This window comes from Jaculus jaculus, chromosome 1, assembly GCF_020740685.1.
Source record: "Jaculus jaculus isolate mJacJac1 chromosome 1, mJacJac1.mat.Y.cur, whole genome shotgun sequence".
Taxonomy (NCBI): domain Eukaryota; kingdom Metazoa; phylum Chordata; class Mammalia; order Rodentia; family Dipodidae; genus Jaculus; species Jaculus jaculus.
The window spans coordinates 182,101,398-182,125,246 of NC_059102.1; the positions used below are offsets into that span (position 1 = coordinate 182,101,398).

General features: G+C 41.0%; 1 protein-coding gene and 1 pseudogene across 5 annotated transcripts in view; both read right to left on the reverse strand.

The window, feature by feature from the left end:
- The window catches only part of Ext2 (exostosin glycosyltransferase 2), a 204,339-nt gene that overhangs the window by 79,655 nt on the left and 100,835 nt on the right, over positions 1-23,849 (reverse strand). For all 5 annotated transcript variants that reach the window (XM_004657176.2, XM_045159197.1, XM_045159185.1 and 2 more), the window contains exon 8: positions 20,020-20,151. In XM_004657176.2, the coding sequence (XP_004657233.1) occupies positions 20,020-20,151 (132 nt within the window). The remainder of the gene's footprint in view (positions 1-20,019; positions 20,152-23,849) is intronic.
- On the reverse strand, positions 18,023-18,118 carry LOC123458366 (annotated as a pseudogene).

Sequence of the window (23,849 nt, forward strand, 5' to 3'; positions counted from 1 at the left end):
TCTCTTTCCCTCTTTCTCTGTCAAATAAATTTTTAAAAATTTAAAAAGCAAAAAACAATCAAACAAAATAAAACACCAAACAGGCCAATTTGGGAATTGGAACACCTTTAATCCCAACACTTAGGAGGCAGAGGTAGTAGGATCACAGTGAATTCAAGGCCACCCTGAGACTACACAGTGAATTCCAGGTCAGCCTGGGCTATAGAGACCCTACCTCAGAAAAAACAAAAGCAAAAAAAGCCAAAAAGACAAAAAAAAATCTTCCATAAAGAATAACCATCACTGGGACCTAATGAAATTACAAAGATTTTGCACTGCAAAGGACACAGTGAAAAAAGCAAAGAGGCAACCTACAGAATGGGAAAAAATCTTCGCCAGCTATATATCTGATAGAGGATTAATATCTAGGATATACAAAGAACTCAAAAAGTTAAATAATAAGGAATCAAACAAGCCAATCAAAAAATGGGCTATGGAGCTAAATAGAGAGTTCTCAAAGGAAGAAATACGAATGGCATATAAGCATCTAAAAAAATGTTCTACGTCACTAGTCATCAGGGAAATGCAGATTAAAACTACACTGAGATTCCATCTCACTCCTGTCAGAATGGCCACCATCATGAAAACAAATGATCATAAATGTTGGCGGGGATGTGGAAAAAGAGGAACCCTTCTACACTGCTGGTGGGAATGCAATCTGGTCCAGCCATTGTGGAAAACAGTGTGGAGGTTCCTAAAACAGCTAGAGATTGATCTACCATATGACCCAGCTATAGCACTCCTAGGCATATACCCAAAGGACTCATCTCATTTCCTTAGAAGTACATGCTCAACCATGTTTATTGCTGCTCAATTTATAATAGCTGGGAAATGGAACCAGCCTAGATGTCCCTCAACAGATGAGTGGATAATGAAGATGTGGCACATTTATACAATGGAGTTCTACTCAGCGGTAAAGAAAAATGAAGTTATGAAATTTGCAGAAAAATGGATGGACCTGGAAAGGATTATACTAAGTCAGGTAACCCAGGCCCAGAAAGCCAAGCGCCACATGTTCTCTCTCATATGTGGATCCTAGCTACAGATGACTGGGCTTCTGTGTGAGAATGAAAATACTTAGTAGCAGAGGCCAGTAAGTTGAAAAGGAGACATAAAGGGTGGAGAAAGGAAGGGAGGAGGATACTTAATAGGTTGATATTGTATATATGTAATTACAATGATTGTAATGGGGAGGTAATATGATGGAGAATGGAATTTCAAATGGGAAAGTGTGGGGGTGGGGAGGGAGGGAATTACCATGGGATATATTTTATAATCATGGAAAATCTTAATAAAAATTAAAAAAAAGAATAACCAATAAAATTTATATCACAATAGATGGATGAAAATATTAATCACAGAGCTGGAGAGATGGCTAGAGAGATGGTTCATTGGTTAAGGCATTTGCCTGCAAAGGGTAACAACCCAGGTTTGACTCCCCAGGACCCATGTAAAACCAGATGCACAAGGTAGCATATGCATCTGGAGTTCGTTTGCAGTGGTTAGAATCTCTGGCATGCCCATTTTCTCTCTCTCTGATTGCAAATGAGTAAATAAATATTTTTTGAAGTTAAAAGTGCACACAGTTTTCAAAATGGAAAGAAAGGTTAAGAGCTAAAGCTGAGGGCTGGGAGATGCTCGAGTGGGAAGAGCTGGCTGCACAAGCATGAGAGCCTGAGTCTGATCCCAGCACCCACTGCACACACTCCAGTAATTCCACTGCCAAGGAAGGGGGCAAGGCCAGGTGGACTGGGGGGCTCACTGGTTAGCCAGTCGGTGGTGGTTTGATTTAGATGCCCCCCATAAACGTATTTGTTCTTAATGCTAGATCCCAAGCTGGTGGCAATTTGGGAATTGGAACCTCCTGAAGGAGGTGTATAATTGGGGGCAGGCTAATGGGTGTTACAGCCAGCTTTCCCTTACCAGGGTCTGCTACTATTGTCGACCTGATATTGCCCAAGAGGTGATATCCAGCCTCTGTTCATGTCATCATTTTCCCCTGCCATTGTAGAACTTCCCCTTGAGTCCATAAGCCGAAATAAGCCCTTCCTTCCCATAAACTGCTTTTGGTCAGGTGCTTTCAGCCAGCAACAAGAAGTTGACTGCAACACAATCTGACATATACACGTAAGCTCTAGGCTCAGTGAAGACTGTCTCAAGGAAATAGGGTGGAAGAGGAACAGAGGACACCAGGCATCTTCCTCTGGCCTCTGTGCATGTACGCACACATACCACTCTCACACACCACACATAGTACACGACACACACACACACACACACACACACACACACACACACACAAAATAAAAACAATAGCAAAAGATAAAGTTACAGAAATGTCTGAGAAACTGCAAGAACACCAGAAGATGGTTACATAGAAAAGGAGGAATGACCTAGCACATTTTTCATCTAGGTAACAGAAATGTCAGAAAAAAGGATGAGAAAACCTAGGAAGAAAATAATCAAATAAACAGCAAAATTCTCTGAACTCAAAGGCAAAAATTTCTAGCTTTAAAAGGGCCAGCCAGATTCAGTTGTGTTAACAAAAACGCTCATTCATTATAAAATTTCAGAACATAGAATTTGCCCAGGAGAAAAAAAAGCATTAAAAAAATCAAAAATTAAAATGACATTTCAGTTCTTGAGATTTGAAGGTTAAAAATCAATAGCGCAATAATTTTGAGGTTCTGGACAGAGTTTACCTCAGCCTGAATTGACTAGTCAACTAGAGAAATTTAGTGGTTGCTTATGACTTGGTTCAGTTAGAACCAGTATTTATATAGTCCCAAGAAGGCACACAAGAAATACTGCTTTAACCCGGGCGTGGTGGCACATGCCTTTAATCCCAGCACTTGGGAGGCAGAGGTAGGAGGATCGCCATGAATTCGAGGCCACCCTGAGACTACATAGTGAATTCCAGGTCAGCCTGGGCTAGAGTGAGACCCTACCTCAAAAAACCAAATAAATAAATAAATAGATACTGCTTTAATAACACTGATAATACAGCACCACATCAGATGGGAGGAGGGGAACATGAAGAAGGGGCAAGAACAGGATACTCAGATACAGCAAAAGATGTCACTTTCTTACACAGATGAGTATTTTTCTGGGGAAAGAGAAAGACAAAGATGAGAGGAAAGTTAAGAGTTGAAAGCAGCTGGCCCCTGGGAAATTTTATTATGTGTTTTATTTGACTATTTGAATTCATGTGTGAAGCAATACTATTGTCTTAAAACATAAAATTAAGAAATATTGCTGAGAAGAAAAAAGAGAAAGCCAAAATTCAAGAATTAACCTCTAGCTAGAGAAATGTGGGAAAGTTTCTAATCTTCAACTATAATGAGCCAGTTACAAAAATGACACTCAGATATTAATTTGGAGAATATTAGAATGGAAACAACCACCACATGCTATGGTAACTTGTGTCCCGGATTACTAAACAGATCAAGGGAGAATTACAATGCCCTGAAGGCAAGAGGTCTGATATACTTGTAAGTGATAGCTGTCATAGGAATGATGCCTTTGCCAAGACAGTCAGTGTGTTCTTTATTAATCTGCTGCCAGATACAGGTCCCACACACGGCAAAGCATTATATTACTCACTGTTGTGATGTCTAGAAGTAACCAGGCTTTGATTCATGAAAGCTAAAGCCCTCAAAGTGGACCACAAGTGAGCAATGGAGGAGGCAAGACTGCATCCAAGGTAGCAGTGAGTGGAGATTCATCCAGTACCTATGAGGGCTACCATGTGGAAATCTGTTATACAAGCAGGCTAGTAACTTCTGCCTAAAAGGGTTAGATTCCCTCATAAAGGATCAGACAGAGGGGCTGGAAAGATGGTTTAGTGAGTAAAAGTAATTGCTGAGTAAGAGTGATAACCTAAGTCCAGATCCCTAGGATCCAGATAAAAGCCAGATGCAGTGGAGTGTCTGTGATCCCAGCCCTCCCGAGACAAGATGGGAGGTGAAGACAGGAGAATTGGGAGATTCCAGGCCAGCTTGCCTGGTGTTCACAGTGGTGAACACTGAGAACCAGCCTCAAACAAGGTGGAAGGCAAAGACTGACACTCAGGGATGTCCCAACCTCTTTACTCACACATGAAAAACACACACAGATTTTTAAAAATTTGACTGGGCTGGAGTGACAATTTAGTGGTTAAGGTGCTTGTCTGCAAAGCCTAAGGCCCCAGATTCAATTCCCCAGTACCCATATAAGCATATGCACAAGGTGGCACATATGTCTGGAGTTCGTTTGTGGTGTTTAGAGGCCACCTAGCATTCTCTCTCTCTCTCTCTCTCTCTCTCTCTCTCTCTCTGCCAATCTTTCTTAAATAAATAAATGAAATATTTAAGGAAAAATTGATTGCATAATGATCATCTTAGTAAAATCTGTATGTCTTTCACATTCCTTATATATTCTTCCTATTCAAATATGGCTAGTGACACAATCTTTTACATTTTCTCTCTGGCTGGAATTAGCCAAGCTCTTTAGTTCTTGTACCTCTCCATCTGCAGACCTAGCACAACTTTCCTTATTCCCTGACTGCTGATAACATGAGATTTTTGGCTTTTTTTTTCTACAGAAAGGTCTAGTATTTAGGGTAGCATACAGGAGCATCTGCATAAATGTTGTCCAATCAAAATTATATCTCTAAAAACAGTAGAATTCAAAAAGCTTACATTGACCTAAAATTTCTGAATTCCACACATACTTTTATCTTATCTAGATAGTGGGAGGAAGAAGTGTCTGAGAATGGGCCAAGAAGGCCTCCTGGTGGGCAGGATAGGCTCTCAGATTCCAGAGAAACATTCCACAACCTGGAAATTAAAAGGCAGGCCCTGAGTTGAGTTAGACAGTCTGTTAACCTGGTATCTTTTCAACTTAAGATATTTGCTATGCATATCTGAGCTGGGCTTCCTGGGCCTGTCATGTGATTTATTACTTGTTAGTATTTACAGCTGAGTGATATTTCAGCTGCTTGTACAGCGAAAACTACTGTGAGTGAGGGCTGCTATCTGGACATCTCAGATAGGAAACCTTAAGTTCTCCATGAAGTTAAGACAGAAATAGCTTGAAATCCATCCAGATACTTCTGATACAAGCCCTATGGGTCAAGTGGAGGGACTGGACTAGGAAGAGAGGGAGCACCTTCCTCAATCTGTGAATGAGGACACAGAAAGTGAATCAAATTCTACATCAAAACTGGCCCCTGGAAAGAGGAACTCTTACCCACTGCTGGCGGGAGTGCAAACCTGTACAACCACTATGGAAATCAATATGGACACTCCTGAAATAGTACCCATCTGACCCCGCTACACCACTCCTGGATACATGCTCTCCACTCTTGACACCTACTCAACTGTGTTTGTTGCTGCTCTCTTCACAATAGCTAGGAACCGAACTCAGCCCAGATACCCATCAACTGATGAATAGATGATGAAGATGTGGTACATATACACAATGGAATTCTACACAGCAGTAAGGAAAATTGAAATAATGAAATTTGCAGGTGAATGGGTAGAATTGGGAAAAATTATTCTAAGCAAGGTCACACAGGCACAGAAAGACAAATACCACATGTACTCTCATCTGCTGTTCCTAGCTGAGATCACTTGGAGATGAGTGAAAATGGTAGATAGCACCTAGAATATGGACATAAAACTGAATGGAGAATACAGAGTGAATCCTAGGTCATCCAGGGATAGAGTGAGACCCTACCTCAAGAAAAAAAAAAAAAAAAGAAAGAAAGAAAGAAAGAGAGAAAAAGCCTGGTGTGGTGGCACACGCCTTTAATCGTAGCACTCAGGAGGCAGAGTTAGGTGGATCCCTGTGAGTTTGAGGCCACCCTGAGACTAAATAGTGAACTCCAGGCCTGGGCGAGAGTAGTGAGACCCTACCTCAAAAAACCAAAAGCAGCAACAACAAAACAAAACAAAAAAACAAAAAAACCTAGAATGAGACCAGGAGACAGCAGAAAGAGGGAGAAAGGAGGAGTTATCTGACAGGTTAAGGGAGGGACAGAATATCAGAGGTGGGAGGGGCTTGGAGGAGTAGAGGGTAGAGAGGCTGAGAAGAGAATTACATCCAAAGTTAAGACAACATGAATCAGTTCCACAGAAACCCTCATCCTGACTAGAACTCTACAAGATATAACCACCAATTAAGGGGGAGAAGAGGCAGTCCAGACAAAAGGTGAAAAAAGCTTAACCTCAAAACCACAGACTTTGGCCAGTAAATCCTAGGTCCAGAACTAGGTTTCTCCACTTCTCCCAGTGAGCTATTTGCCAGAGAGACCCATGAGATCTCCAAAACAATTTAGGCCATTGCCAATACACTTGCTTACCTACTAGAGTTAAAACTCTATTGCTCTAAGACTCTGCTCTAGAACTCTATTATACCAAAGGCACAGGACATCAGAACACCAGGCTGGAACCAAAAGAGAAACTAGCTCCCTCCTGGCTAGTCCTCATAGTGCTGGGTCAGCCCTATGTGAGCTGCTGGAGGACAACATTCAGCAACAGCACGAATAAACAGAGGACCCTACAGACTACAAAATCGACCAGCCAGGTAAGAAGTACACACTTGAGCAACAGTGGCACGCAGTCTCTGCAAGTAACCAACTGTTCTCTGATTGGACATGAGTGGGGCAGAACTCATATTTGGTACTGGAAACCAAGTCAGAATCCCATGGTCAGGAAACTCACAGACTTCAGAGAGAAGCCTTCACTGCTCTCTAGAGAAGAGTGGGCTTGAATACCAAAAATCTCTCAATAATGCTGCATACTCCTTTTAGCCAAGATGCTCTCACTCTTGGTTGAAGCATCTTTTTTATTTTACAGATGGCAGAGAAAAGGGAGGAGAACTAAGATCCATCCATAAGACAAGTAGATAGCTGACTTTCTGCCACCAGACTTGCCACCTCTACCACATCTGCCAGGGCCCAGGAAAAACTGCAGAGGAAATGGTAACATGTATACTGCTCCTACTGCTAGCCTGACAGTGACAGTGGATGACAGCGACAGACAGGGTGATCAGTCAAAACCTATCAAAGCAGACATCCAGAGGCTACAAAGAACTCAACACTAAATCAGACACCAACATGCCTACCATGGTTCTGAGAACTTTGTGGAGGAGATAGTTGAAAGACTCTAAGAGCCAATGAGTGGGTAGAAATACCCTGAGGCTTGGTTCCCCCACCCCTACTACCCCATAGCAACTGACTGAAGCCTTCATGACCCCATAGTAAATACCATAACCCTACTGAAGAAGGCTCCCAAGGTAACTGGAGCCAAGTTGAAGGGATATAAGAGTATATCCTGTTATGGGCTGGAGGGATGGCTTAGTGGTTAAGGCACTTGCCTCAAAGCCAAAGGAACCAGGTTTGATTCCCCAGGACCCACATTAGCCAGATGCACAAAAGGGATTGCATGTGTCTGGAGTGGCTAGAGGCCCTGGTATGCCCATTCTCTCACTCCCTCTCCCTCTTTCTCTGTCAAATAAATAAATAAATATAAATAAAATTTTAAAAAGAGTATATCCTGTTATAATATATATAAAATAAAAATTTTTTAAATGGCTCCTGGATTAGCAGCATCAATAACCAAGACAGACAACTTGGGGACCTGCTGGAAATGCAAAATCTGGGCTCCCCACACTTAAACTTAGCCAATCTGAATCTTTGGATGGAAAGGCAGTGTTCTGTATTTTAACATGTCTTTCTGGAGGTCTGCATACATACTAAACTTTGAGAGACACTGCCCACAGCAAGCACATCCACATTGGCCCCCAAGTCTGATTCTTACTGATGATGCCTGGCAACCAAATGCTCTTATGTAGCTAGCCCTCCTCTTCCTACTTTCAAAAACTGCATTTGGACTGAGTCGTACAGAAAGTACACAAATCACTAACCCTTATGTGCACCTTTGACTGCAGCTAAGTATCCATGCTGAGTGGCTTTCACTGGAATTCAGTATTGGTGGTGTTTTTTTTTTTTTTCCATTTCATTTACTGGGTGCATTTGAACATTTTAAGTTTCTTCCCTAAATTTCTCAACAACTTTTATTAATGGCCATGGTGTCTCCTTCTATCTTCTCTCTCTGTCCCAGGTCTGATATGGTAGGCGCAGGAAAGAAAAAGAACCTCGGGGGTGGGAGAGATGGCTTAGCAGTTAAGGCATTTGCCTGCAAAGCCTAAGGACCCAGGTTCAATTCCCCAGTACCCACATAAAGCCAGATGTATAAGGTCGCGCATGTGTCTGGAGTTTGTTTGATATGGGTCCTGGCACACCCATTCTATCTGCTTCTCTCTCTCTCTCTAATAAGTAAGTAAATAAAAATATTAACAGAAAAAGAAACTTGGGAAGGGGAGTGAATAGCTGATAAAAAACTTGAAAAATCTAAGAACCACTTAAAATAGTGAATAAATTCATGGCATTGATAAGATGGAGTACAATATCATATCAGAGACAAACAGCACAAGGAAAAACCATATAATTTTGAAACTATTTGTCATTGAGAAGATATAATTTTGCTGGCATGTACTAGAAATCCACTCTACTTATGCCTCACATATCTCAAGACACAGAGGTGAGGGATGACATCTGAGCACAGGCCCAGCTGCCATGGCCAGATCCAAGTGTATGAACAAAGATCTGCCAAGAGGCTAGGCCAGATATGGCAGCACAGTTAGCCTAGCAGGAGTCGAGGCCTGAGGGAGAGAATAAAGCTTTGCTGACAGCTGCAAAGAGAAAGATAACAGAGAGACAGATAAGGTAGAAAAATATAGGCAGCCCTGGGGTAAAGAGCTAAGAAAATTCAGGACAACCACATTCATCCTTCTTCTAACCAGTCTGAATGGAGACATTCCTTCCTTGGATCCTGTTCAAAGCAAAGGGCCAATCTCTATGTCTAGACACACCTGCTACATCCAAGTGACACTCAAGGACTACAGTGGCAAATGCTTCCAGGTTCTGAGAATGTGGCACAATATAGCTAATATAACTGTCCTTCTAAAGAGAAGAGTGGCAAAGCATCTTAGTGATAGGAATGCTCTGGGGCTACCTCACTGCCTTTGTCATCCCCCCACCACAGTGATGTTTATGTTCAATTAAGGCAGCTGCCTGCATCTGGTCAAAATATGACTCTCATCTCTCACCTCGTCCTCCACAGTCTGGGCAGATGCAGAGCAGGCGGGAAGCCTAAGAGCACTTCTTTGAGAAGTCCAGAGCAGCCCTTGATTTACTGATTTACCACACGTACTCCTACCTCAGGTGTCTAACATTATAAATTCAATGGTATCTAGAGGACAGACTCCCTGCAGGTTGAGTTCAGAGTAATCTCCTCTAGAGCCAGTTAAATATTCCTGTGGGGAGGGTGCAGTTAACTGGGCAGGAATCAAGGCTATGCAACCTCCTGTCAATTGCTTCTACTGAAGACTCAGCAATGTGCAGCTCCCTGCTATAAATCGACAATCTCATCACCTGAGCTCCTAGAAATGCAATAAGTACCAAAGGTCCTCCAAAGGCAATGAAGAAGAAAAATCAAATGAATAGAGACACATCTCCAGCTGTATGACTAGATGCATGCCTCCTGTGCTTATGTTCTTCCCCAAGCTATGAGTTCAGCACTTTGAGTTAGTCCTCAACTTAAAACATATCCATTTCAAAACTGTAAAATTTCACATTTTCTCTTATCTACATTCTTGTAGAAGAGAACTGAGATTCTAACTATGCACTCTCTTAGAGCTTCTTTTATACATCAAGGGCCTCCTGTCTGAATTAATATTTTAGTATAGCTGCTGCCAAGCAAGTACTCCTGTCTGAATTAAATTGTCAGAGACATTATGAACAATACCAAGATTAGTCCAACATGTTCTTCAGATGCTTCAAACTTCACAGGAAATTACACTTGGATGTATGTTAAGTGACAGAAGAGAAACAGATAGCATGCTCTAAGAGTTTACAAGGGGGAAGAGTGCTTCCTGAGAAGGCCTTGTGGAGAAAGTATACCGCAGGCCCTGCAGTGAGGAGCTGATGGTGAAGACAGGTATGATACAGGAGGGCCAATGGTCACAAGGCACTGGGAAGGAAGGACAGGACTTACACAGATATGGGCCAGGAATAGGGAACGCCTAAAAGGAAGCAAGAAAGGCAGACTAGAGGCAAACTGGGAAGGCCTTGCTTTCAGATTCCCACCCTGGATACACTCTACACTATGTCTGCTGCTTCCTAAGCAAATTCTGCTCACCAGCAAGAACAGTTAGCTGTCCTGGACATGGCTCAAGCTTATCCTCTGGAAATTTTCCCTCCTGGGTTCCTAGAATTATCTACTGCCTCCAATCGTATCTCACTGTTGTGCATAATCAGCTCTCTACACTGTTGTCACACAAAGTGCAATCTTGTTTAACTGTTTATTGACAACTTCCACAAATATAAACAATATACTATAACCATAATTCCCTCCCACCATCTTCCCTTCCCTCCATCCCAAATACCCCTTCACCTAATCCCTTCTTTCCAAATGAACCAACTGGTACAATGGTGACATGTGGTATTGGGAAACCAACTGCTAATTGGATTTGAGGTCCTTTCTACAGGAGGGAATTCATGTGTAGTACTGAAAACCTAATCAAATGCCTATGGCTAGAAAGGTCATAAGCCCTAAGTGAGAAACTCCTACTGTTATCTGGCTAAATGGATATATTATGACCACCAAACTGCCCTCTAAATACTTACATTTATGGCCATATATTAATGCTATTTTCAATTTTGGTTACAGAAATTTCTTTTCAGATGGTGGTGACCACTGGACTGACTCAAAACTCAACAAAGTGCTGAGAAGAAGTGACAGTCAGCACTAAGTGAGCTATCTCTCTCACACCCTCAAAAGCTCAGAGACCACTGCAGAAGAGATGTGGAAAAAAATGTAACAGCCAAAGGGAGGAGAGGAGTACTGACAATACTGTCTTAAAGTGGCCAAGGTATTCATTGCCTCACAGTAGCTGATTCTACCTACACAAGACCTACATAAGATGGGGCGGGGGTGGGGGGGAATGACATCAAAATAGAAGAGAGACTAGTAAGAAAGAAGATGGATTTAGCAGAGGGGGAATTTGGGAAAGGGAAAAGGTAGGGTGATGGGAGGGGACTGTGATGATGGTATATTATCTATATGTATGGAAGGTGTCCAAAAAAAGAATGGAAGAGTGGGCACCCTTGTCTCATTCCAAACTTAGGAGGCAATGCTCTCCCACTTACTAGAATGTGTGCTATAGGCTTGCCAAGTTACAGCCTTTATTATGTTATGTTCCTTCTCCTAGTTTCTTCTGGTCTTTTATCATGGATGTATATTGAACTTTGTCACATTCCTTTTCTTCATTTATTGATAAAATCATGTAATTTCTACCTTTAAATCTATTTATATAGTGTATTACCTTTATTTATTTGAATATATTGAACCTAACCCTGCATTCCTGAGATGAAACAAGTTGGTTGTCATGCATGATCTTCTTAATGCTCTTGGATTCAACTTGCAAATATTTTGTTGAGAATTTTTACATCTATGTTCTTTAGAAAACTGATCAAGAGGTTTTGTTGTGTCCTTATCTGGTTTTGGTATCAGACTAATACTAGCTTTGTAGAATGAACTTGGTAACTTGTGGAATTGTTTGAAAAGTACTAGTGTTAGCTCTTTCTAACTTAAAAGTTGGGTAGAATTCAATAGTGACTCTATCCAATCTTCGGCTTTTGTTATGGGGGAAGACTTTTAATTACTGCTTCAAATTTATTGCGTGTTGGTTTAAGTTGTTTATATCTTCTTGATTTGATTATGGTTAGTCATATGTGTTAGGATTTTATCCATTACTGGATTTTTCAGCTCTTTGGAATGTAATTTTCAAAATATTTCCTAGATTTCATTGGCTCTGTTTTGACTACCCAATTTTCATCTGAAATTTTATTAACTTGGATCTTCTCTTCCTCTTGGTTAATTAGAATAGGGATACCATATTAATGTATAATGGCCTTCTTTCTCTTTTTTAACTAGTTTTAGTTTGAAGTCTGCCATATCGGCTAGCTATATCAGCTTCTACTGGCTTGGTAGGCTGATTTCCACTCTTAGACTCTCAGTTTTTAGATACCCTCACCAGTGAGATTTGTATGTTAAGAGGCAACAGATAGCTAGATCTTGATTTTTAATAGAGTCAATTAGTCTGTGTCTTTTAATTGTGAACAGAGATCATTTGCATCTAAGGCTATTATTGAGAGGAGTCTACTGTTTCTTATGGCTTTTTAGTTGTTCTACTTAGATCATTTGGTAGTTCTTTTCATCTTCTCTTGTGTCAGACGTTTGCTGGTTTACTGTTGGACATAATAGAATTCTTGGCTTGCCTTTGTCCATCTATTTATCTCATAAAGGCATTTTTTTTCCCTGTGCGCTCATGAATGAGACTTTCATCTTCCTCTGTATATAGTGTTTCTTAAAGTATTTCCTACAGGGCTGGCTTGCTCACATCTTGAAATGTTCTTATTTCTATGTTAATTCTGAGAGATATCTCTGCTGAATATAGCAAACTTTGTAACAGTTATTTCTTTCAGTGCTTCAAATATCATTCTATGCTTTCCTGGCCTTTAAAATTGCCAATGAATACTCAAATGCTAGTTAACACAAGAGAGCACGGGTAGAACCGGAACTACAAAAAAAAATGGCAAACATAAATACACACCTTTCAATAATATCTCTTAATATCAACGGCCTCAATGCCCCAACGAAAAGACATAGGTTTGCAGACTGGGTTAAAAAGCAGGATCCTACAATTTGTTGTCTCCAAGAAACTCACCTTTCTACAAAGGATAGACATTATCTTAAGGTGAAAGGTTGGAAAGCGGTGTTTCAAGCAAATGGGCCTAGAAAACAAGCAGGTGTTGCTATCCTAATATCTGAGAAGGTAGACTTCAGTCCAACGTTAGTCAAGAAAGAGAAGGAAGGTCACTTTATATTGATTAAGGTCACACTCCAACAGGAGGACATTACAATCCTAAGCATATATGCACCTAACATGGGGGCTCCCAAATACATCAAACAAACACTATTAGAACAAAGGTCACAGATAACACCAAACACAGTGGTGGTGGGTGACTTTAACACACCACTCTCATCAATTGACAGGTCATCCCGGGGAAAAAATAAACAGAGAGGCATCTGGACTAAATGAGGTCACAGAAGGAATGGACCTAACAGATATATATAGGACATTTCATCCAAAGGCTGCAGAATATACATTCTTTTCAGCAGCACATGGAACATTCTCTAAAATAGACCATATATTAGGACACAAAGCAAATCTTAACAAACTCAGGAAAACTGAAATAATTCCTTCCATTCTATCCGACCACAATGGAATTAAACTACAAATCAGTAGCAAGAAAGGCTACAGAGCATATACAAAACCATGGAAACTAAACAATACACTACTAAATGATGAATGGGTCAATGAAGAAATCAAGAAGGAAATAAAAAAATTTATAGAGTCAAATGATAATGAGAACACAACATATCAAAATCTCTGGGACACAATGAAGGTAGTTCTAAGAGGTAAATTTATAGCCATAAGTGTCTATATTAAGAAATTAGAAAGATTGCAAGTAAACAACCTAATGCTTCACCTTAAAGCCTTGGAAAAAGAAGAACAAGGCAAACCAAAAAATCAGTAGACGGGAAGAAATAATAAAGATTAGGGCAGAAATTAATGAAATAGAAACAAACAAGCAAAAAAAATCCAAAGAATTAATGAAACAAAGAGTTGGTCTTTGAAAGGATAAACAAGATTGATAAACCCTTAGCAAATCTGACCAAAAGAAAGAGAGAAGAGACACAAATTAATAAAATCAGACAGAGATGAACAAGGTAACATCGCAACAGATTCCAGAGAAATTCAAAAAATCATAGGGACATACCACAAAAGCATATACTCCACAAAGTATGACAATCTGAAAGAAATGGATGATTTCCTTGATTTATATGACCTACCTAAATTAAATCAAAATGAGATTAATCACTTAAATAGACCTATAACAAACATGGAGATCCAAACAGTTATCAATAATCACCCAACTAAAAAAAGCCCAGGCCCAGATGGATTCACTGCTGAATTTTAAGGAAGAGCTAACACCGCTGCTTCTTAAGCGTTTCCAGGAAATAGAAAAAGAAGGAATTCTACCAAACTCCTTCTATGAAGCCAGCATCACCCTGATACCAAAACCAGGCAAAGATAGAACTAAAAATGAAAATTATAGACCAATCTCCCTCATGAACATAGATGTAAAAATTCTCAACAAAATATTGGCAAACAGAATACAAGAGTATATCAAAAAGATCATTCACCCTGACCAAGTAGGCTTTATCCCAGAGATGCAGGGATGGTTCAACATACGCAAATCTATAAATGTAATACACTATATAAACGGGTTGAAGGACAAAAATCACATGATCAATTCATTAGATGCAGAGAAAGCATTTGACAAAATCCAACATCCCCTCATGATGAAAGTCCTACAGAGACTGGGAATAGAAGGAACATATCTCAATATAATAAAGGCTATTTATGACAAGCCTACAGCCAACATATTACTAAATGGGGAAAAACTGGAAGCTTTTCCACTAAAATCAGGAACAAGAGAAGGGTGTCCACTGTCCCCACTTTTATTTAATATAGTTTTGGAAGTCTTAGCCATAGCAATAAGGCAAGAGACACACATAAAAGGGATACAAATTGGAAAGGAAGAGATCAAGTTATCATTATTTGCAGATGACATGATTCTATAAAGGACCCTAAAGACTCTATTAGCAAACTGTTAGAGCTGATCAAAACCTACAGCCATGTAGCAGGATACAAAATAAATACAAAGAAATCAGTAGCCTTCATATATGCTAACAACAAACACACAGAGGATGAAATCAGAGAATCACTCCCATTCACAATTGCATCAAAAAAAAATAAAGTACCTTGGAATAAACCTAACGAAGGAAGTAAAGAATCTCTACAATGAGAACTTTAAAACACACATGCGAGAAATTGCAGAAGACACTAGAAAGTGGAGAAACATCCCTTGTTCCTGGATTGGAAGAATCAATATTGTGAAAATGGCAATCTTACCTAAAGCAATCTACACATTTAATGCAATCCCTATCAAAATTCCAAAGGCATTCTTCATGGAAATAGAAAAAACAATCCAAAAATTCATTTGGAATCACAAAAATCCTCGAATATCTAAAATAATACTAAGCAACAAAAATAAGGCTGGTGGTATCACCATACCTGATTTTAACCTATACTACAGAGCCATAGTAACAAAAACAGCATGGTACTGGCACAGAAACAGACATGTAGATAGATCAGTGGAACAGATAGAAGACCCAGATGTAAGCCCAAGTAGCTATAGCCACCTGATATTCGATGAAAATGCCAAAAATACTCATTGGAGAAAAGATAGCCTTTCAGCAAATGGTGTTGGGAAAACTGGATATATATCTGCAAAAGGATGAAAATATATTGTTCTCTTTCGCCATGCACAAGAATTAAGTCCAAATGCATTAAAGACCTTAACATCAGACCTGAAACTCTGAAACTGCTAGAGGAAACTCTTCAACATATTGGTCTTGGCAAAGACTTTCTGAATACAACCCCAATTGCTCAGGCAATAAAACCACAGATTAATCAATGGAACCTCATGAAATTACAAAGATTTTGCACTGCAAAGGACACAGTAAAAAAAGCAAAGAAGCAACCTACAAAATGGGAAAAAATCTTTGCCAGCTATATATCTAATAGAGGATTAATATCTAGGATATACAAAGAACTCAAAAAGTTAAATAATAAGGAATCAAACAAGCCAGTCAAAAAATGGGCTATGGAGCTAAATAGAGCATTCTCAAAGGAAGAAATACGAATGGTATATAAGCATCTAAAAATGTTCTACGTCACTAGTCATCAAGGAAATGCAGATTAAAACTACATTGAGATTCCACCTCACTCCTGTCAGATTGGCCACCATCCTGAAAACAAATGATCATAAATGTTGGCGGGGATGTGGAAAAAGAGGAACCCTTCTACACTGCTGGTGGGAATGCAATCTGGTCCAGCCATTGTGGAAATCAGTGTGGAGGTTCCTAAAATAGCTAAAGATTGATCTACCATATGACCCAGCTATAGCACTCTTAGGCATATATCCAAAGGACTCATCTCATTTCCTTAGAAGTACGTGCTCAACCACATGGTTATTGCTGCTCAATATATAATAGCTGGGAAATGGAACCAGCCTAGATGTCCCTCAACAGATGAGTGGATAATGAAGATGTGGCACATTTATACAATGGAGTTCTACTCAGCGGTAAAGAAAAATGAAGTTATGAAATTTGCAGAAAAATGGATGGACCTGGAAAGGATTATACTAAGTGAGGTAACCCAGGCCCAGAAAGCCAAGCGCCACATGTTCTCCCTCATATGTGGATCCTAGCTACAGATGATTGGGCTTCTGCGTGAGAAGGAAAATACTTAGTAGCAGAGGCCAGTAAGTTACAAAGGAGACATAAAGGAAGGGAGGAGGGTACTTAATAGGTTGATATTGTATATATGTAAGTACACTGATTGAGATGGGGAGGTAATATGATGGAGAATAGAATTTCAAAGGGGAAAGTGTCAAGGGGGAGGGAGGGAATTACCATGGGATTTTTCTTTATAATCATGGGGAATGTTAATAAAAATTTAAAAATTAAAAAAAATAAATAAAAAATAAAACTGCCAATGATAGATCTGATGTTACTTTAATATGTTTGTTTTTATGTATGAGTTAGCATGTTTTCCTTTGACATCTTGACTGTGATATGTCATGGAAAGGTTCTTCTCTGGTCATGTCTATTTGGGCTTCTAAATGTCTTTTGTGCTTGTATATCCATTTCTTTCTTTAGGTCTGAGAAACTGTTATTATTTCATTGAATAAACTATATATGCCTTTTGACTTTATCTCAGCTCCTCTTCTACCCCACAGACTCTGTTTTGGTCTTTTAACTTATTGTTGATGCTTTTCATTGTGTTTTTTTTTTAATCATTTGATTAAGTCATGTTCAGACTTCTGTTTGATTCTTCTTAATTCTCAAGTTCCTGTCTAAACTTTTCCTCCACATTTTTGAATTTGTCTTTCAAATTACTGATCATTTCATATACTTTGTTAACTTTCTTGTCTGGGTCTTGAATTGATTTTCTACTTCATTCACCTGCCTATTTGAGTCTTCTACTTGGTCACTGATCCTTTGTACAATATTTTTATTTATTTATAGGTAAGCAGAACGAGAGAAGAGACAGAAAGAGATAGAGAGAGAGAAAGAGAGAGAACAGACACACCAGGGCCTCCTGCCACTGTAAATGAACTCCAGATGCATGTGCCATTCTGTGTGTCTGGCTTTATGTGGGTACTGGGGAAATGAACCCAGACATCAGGGTTTACAAGCAAGTGCTTTTAACCACTGAGCCATTTGTTCAGCATCTGGGCCGGGTATGGTGGTACACACCTTTAATCCCAGCACTTGGGAGGTAGAGGAAGGAGGGTCACCATGAGTTCAAGGCCATCCTGAGACTACATAGTGAATTCTAGGTCAGCCTGAGCTAGAGAGAGATCCTACCTTAAAAAAAAAAAAAAAAAAAAAAAAAAGTAGGCCTTTGAAATCTTTTCTGGACTTTAGCTGTCTCATCATCTTTGGTTCCTGAGATTAAGAACTGTGGGCTTGTGAGGTGTCATAGTGCCTTTTTGGTTCATATATTTTGTGTTTCCTTGTTATGCTTTGAGCATGTGCTAGGATGGATGTGTCCTTCAGGTTTATGTCCCCTGCCCAATTTTGCTTGATCTATTTGTTTTCTTTTTCCTGACTTGTCCTGGTGAGGTGTCTTTACTTGATTCCTGTTCACTGCCACTTAAAAGGGAAGCTACCTGGTAAAAACTGAGGGACACCTAATGAATTTGTGTCCTTTTGCAGGGACCATGCTGATCTCTGTATAGTTCTACTTTTAGTATGCATTTGCTGAAAGAAGAGCTGGAACTAAAGGTTTTAAAACGCAGTTTATCACTGTCTATCAACATTACAATCTGTGTTTTCTTTTTGTTTATTTTTCCAAGGTAGGGTCTCAGTCTAGATCAGGCTGACCTAGAACTCATTCTGTAATGCCAAGCTCACCTCAAACTCAAAGCCATCCTCCTACCTCTGCCCCCCATCTATGTTTTCTTTAAGAAATTTTTTTCTATGTATATATTCACACATTTTGTGGAATCATGTAAGAAAGAATGTCTCTGTATTATTTCTACTGTTAGAAAACAGAAAACTAGAAAAGCAGTCCAGATATCACTAATTAAGAGACCTAATTACACAGGCTCCACCCAAACAATAGAAAATATACAGTCACCTTAACACTCTACAAGAGACCTACACAGAGTGAATGAAAATCTGTGTGTCATCTACTCTTAAAGTAGAACAGGAAAGGTGGGTTACAGAGATAGCCCAGTGGCTAAAGGCACTTGCTTACAAAGCCTTGTGATGACCTAGGCTCAATTTCCTAGTACTGCGTAAAGCCAGAAGCACAAAGTGGTGCATGTGTTTGGGGTTTATGTGAGGTGGCAAGAAGCCCTGGGGCACCCTTCTCTTTCTTTCTCTCTGTCTCAAATAGATAAATAAAAAGCATGTGCAGTATGATTCTACTTGTGCTTTTAAAATTTGCAATTATGCTTATTTATGAATGAAAACATTCTGAAAGCTCACCTTTAGTAATGGGTTCAAAGAAGAGATGGACACAAGGACATGTCACCTGACTAGAACATGTTCTTGCCATATACATAAATTTGAACTCTTGTTCAGTATTGTCTAGGAGGGAGAGACATGAGACCACATGCTCACCTGGCCTTTGGATACCACTCTCTTACAGGACTTGTACATCTTTACTTGCTGGCTTCCCCAGGACTAAAGAGCTTCTTGTAGGCCAGGGACTATCATCTTCATATAGTACCAACAACCTAGTACCCACATAATATAGATGAAAGAAGGAAGAGAGGGAAGAAAGGAGGGAGGGAGAAAGGGAGAAGTGCAAGCAAGGAAAAAGGAACCTCCTGGTTTGATAAGACAGGTCACCACGGGTCAGCACACAGCACTAGTTAGAGGATGACTTTGGTGAAAAAGACTGGCCAGAAATTGAGCACCGAATAGAATGGTGCACGGAGAAGAGCTCTGCTCATGCTCTTGAAAGCTTCAGGCCTGTGAGCTAGACAACCAGCTGTACTTCAGAGCAACCAGGGAGTAACTGCATGCCAGGGCACTTGGCATTTTTAGTGAGAAAAAAAAGGTATAGCTTTAAGCCAACCAATGCCATTGTCCCTACAATGACAGAAATGTCTTATGCCTCCCTCAAGTAAGGAAGAAGGCCTGAAGGCAACTTCTGAACACATCCTGTCTCTTGTGGAAACATGGGGACCTCAGCTGGTCTGGAGCAAGTGACTGTGGAAATCCACAAGGCCTCTACCTCACTTCTGCTTCCTACTTTCCTCATAGAGCCTTACAAGTATCAATTGAAATAACACATGTAAGACACTTAACACAGTCCCTGGCAGAGTAGGTCCTCCAAAAATAAGCCTATTAGTAAGTTGATTACAGAAAGTTTTCAAGAGTTCTAAGCACTACTACTGCAAAAGTCATCAGGAAGTCTTTGGCTTCCAGTAAGACCCATGCCTCCCTACTTACCTTGGCCACAAATGAACAGACTATTTTCCTAAGCACACTGTAAACAAACCAGGAGCTGCTACTTCTGTATTTTTAACTGATGTCAGACTTTCCAAATTGAGATGCTCTTATCAGGCTACAAGTATAAGAAGCACTCTCTCATGACTGCACTATATTCTCCTTCCTCCCATCCTGACAGCTCACATGGCTAGCACAGGATCTCACTTACCACAGCAGGAGGATCATTCCATTCTTCATAGGAAAGGGCTGCATATGGATAGATCCGGTCATTGATGATCTGCAGGGTGGCCAAGGCAATGGCTTTAATTGACTGGAAGTATGCTTCCCAGAACCATCGTGCCTATAAAGAAAACATCATCACTGTAGGTGTGCAAGTGAGACAGTGGGGAGCCAGGTGCTCTATGAGCACTAACATAGCCTAGGTGACTCCTTTATTTCTGGAGATGAGGATGTTCCCTGTTGACTGTGGCAGCACCATCAGTCAGAACAGAATATTAGCCAGTAAAGTGCACAGCACAGTCAACCTAACAGAAAAAAGTTCTATGATGATGAAAACACAAATGTGTTGGGTCTGGGGAGATAGTCCAATCAGTAAAGTTCTTACGTTGTAGGCATGAGGTCCTAAGTTCCACCCCTAGAACACATATGAAAAAAGCCAGACATGGTGGTACACACTTGTAATCCCAGCACTGGGGAGGCAAAGACAGACAAGTGGATTCATGGAGTTCATTGGCTAATGAGTCTAGTATTACTGACAAGCCTTAGTCCAATAGAAGATGTTGGCTCAAAAAGAAGTAGATGGTATTCCAGAGAATAACACTGAAGGTTGTCCCCTGGCCCTTGCATGCATGCACACATATGTGCATGTGCACCCGTATGCACGTGCATGGAATCAAGAGCTGAAGCATTTCAAGAGTCCTCTCCCTTTCTGCGACAGCAGTGTGCTCATGTGGCTGCTTGTTAGGCTCCCCACTGCTGCTCCATGGGGATTGTGAGCCCCATGGCTTTGTGGTTCTCCCTTTCCTGAGACTTTGCCATCAAACCCTGATATTCTGGTAGCCCCTAATCACACAGCCAGGATTCCCATGCCCTGAAATCATCCACTGGAAAGTGCTCTCAGGAAAATCAGAAAAGCAAGGGAGAGTAAAGTGCTTCTCTTCTCTTGGGAATGGCATTCTCTCAAGTAATGACTACACCAGTTGCTCTGTGAAGCCTCTGAGCAGTTGTTTTATCTGCTTTGAGAAACTTTAAACTTCTTTTTCTCCTTTGACAGATTACATCATTATTAGTTAGTCTCCCTCCCATGGACCAATAGTCCTTTTTTGAATTTTATTTATTTATTTGAGAGAGGCAGAGGGAGAAAGGGAGAAAGAGCAAGCACCAGGTCCTCCTAGCCACTACAGATGAATTCCAGACACATATGCCACTTTGAGCAGCTGGCTTTACATGGGTACTGGGAAACTGAACCTGGGTCCTTTGGCCTTAACCACTCAGCAATCTCTCCAGCCCCCCAGTAGCATTTGAGAAGAAGAAATACAGTTTAGCTGTGGTCAGACCTATGAATCCACTCAAAACCAGAGTCTATGAGGGCTTATGGAAAACCTTGCATGGAGAAAGTAAAAGCACAGGGCTTGGGAAATGGTCAGTGGATAAAGTGCTTGCCATGTGTTGCAGTCTGGTTTGCAATGCTGGTAGAAATCACCCAACCAAGAGTAGCTTCTGGGAAAAAGAGATTTGTTTTGGTTTACAGGCTCAAGGGGAAGCTTCACGATGGCAGGGGAAAACGATGGCATGAGCCAAGGGTGGACATCACCCTCTGGCCCACATAAGGTGGACAAAAGCAACAGGAGAGTATGCCAAACACCAGCTTTAAAACCCATAAGCCTGCCCCCAACAATATACTCCCTCTATGAGGCATTAATTCCCAAATCTCCATCAGCTGGGAACCTAGCATTCAGAACACCTAAGTCTATGAGGGACATCTGAATCAAACCAGCACATTCCACTCCTGGCCCCCATAAGCTGATAACCATACATGATGTAAAATACAATGCATTCGTCTAACTTTAAAGTCCCCATAGTTTTTATCAATTCCAATTATGTTCATACATCCCCATAGTCCAAGATCTTTTAACTGAGCCATAATACCAAAAAATCCCCCCAAAACCCATAATGGCACAGAATAAATATTCACATTGCAAAAGATGGCATTGCGCATAGCAAAGAAACATTCAACCAATACAAGATTTAAAACAACCAGGGCAAACATCAAACTCTGTAGCTTCAAGTCCAACAAATCTAGCCAGTGACAAATCTCCAAGTCTGGTAATTTTAACCCGCAACAAGTCTCTGGCATTCCAATTCCACCCCTCCAGCTAGGCTACTCAGAGACCTGGAAAACTTCATTGGAGCCTGCAGCTCTCCTTAGCAGCCATCTTGTGGTTCCGGCATCTCTACTGGGTCTCCACTGCAATCCACGGTTCATCCTCATGACCTCATGGGGTCTCCATGTAGGCATCCAGCAAACCTGCTTCACAATGCCCATGGCCATTTCCAAAACACAAAACCATGTTGCAAACTCAATGGCCCTCTCTTTCCTCATAGCCTACAATACCAGGTAGGGTGCCAATTTGTTAATCCAGGGGGAAATAAAGCAAACTTTGAAGAACAGGACACTCATTGAGCACCCGGGCCCCTTCCAAAGAGTCTACCTGTTCTTCCTGTTGCCCAGTACAGGTCACCTGGCCCAATCTCAAAGGTTGTAACCTCTCAATTGCAGCTGAATGGGCAGCAGTTCACCCAAAGATTTTTCTTTCTGTGCCATATCCCTCTGCTCACACCAGTTCATTTCTATGCAAAGCAACCCTGCACAACTAACTTCTCAGGACCTGGGCATAACAGCAAGTTTCTCACACAAACTGCTAGCCCATCCAAACAAAGCTCTTTCTCACCCTCATAAGCCGAACCTCACAGTCCATAGTTCTTAGTGTATTCAGGTCTTGCAGCTCAGACCAGAATAGTACATCATGCTGTACTTAGAGCACTGCAAGGCATCTCTTAGGCCAAGGTTTCAAATCCGCCCACATTCCTCTCAAAAATCAGCTCCAAAGGCCAAAGCCACACAGTTAGGTATCTAGCAGCAATCCCACTCTTCAGTACCACTTGACTATTACAGTCAGGTTGGCATTGCTGGTAGAAATCACCCAACCAAGAGCAGCTTCTGGGGAAAAGAGATTTATTTTGGCTCACAGGCTTGAGGGGAAGCTCCACGATGGCAGGGGGAAACGATGGCATAAGCAGAGGGTGGACATCACCCACTAGCCCACATAAGATGGACAATAGCAACAGGAGAGTATGCCAAACACTGGCATGGGGAAACTGCCTATAAAACCCATAAGCCCGCTCCCAACAATACACTCCCTCCAGGAGGCATTAATTCCCAAATATCCATCAGCTGGTATGGTGGTTTGATTCAGGTGTCCCCCATAAACTTAGGTGTTCTGAATGCTAGGGTCCCAGCTGATGGAGATTTGGGAATTAACACCTCCTGGAGGGAGTGTATTGTTGGGGGCTGGCTTATGGGTATTAAAGCCAGTTTCCCCTTGCCAGTGTTTGGCACACCCTCCTGTTGCTGTGGTCCACCTTATGTTAGCCAGGGGGTGATGTCCACCCTCTGCTCATGCCATCCTTTTCCCCTGGCATCGTGGAGCTTCCCCTCGAGCCTGTGAGCCAAAATAAATCTCTTTTCCCCAGAAGCTGCTCTTGGTTGGGTGATTTCAAACAGCAATGCGAATCGGACTGCAACAGCTGGGAACCTAGCATTCAGAACACCTAAGTTTATGGGGGATACCTGAATCAAACCACTACAACATGCAAGCATGAATATATCTACAGACCTCCTGTCCTACAGATACTGCCCTAGTAGCATCTATCCAGCGGCCCTATAGCAAAAAGGGAGGCAGAGACAGGAGAATCTCTTAGAAGCTTATGGGCCAGTTAACCTGGCAAGTCAACAGTGAACAATAAGAGTCCCTGCCT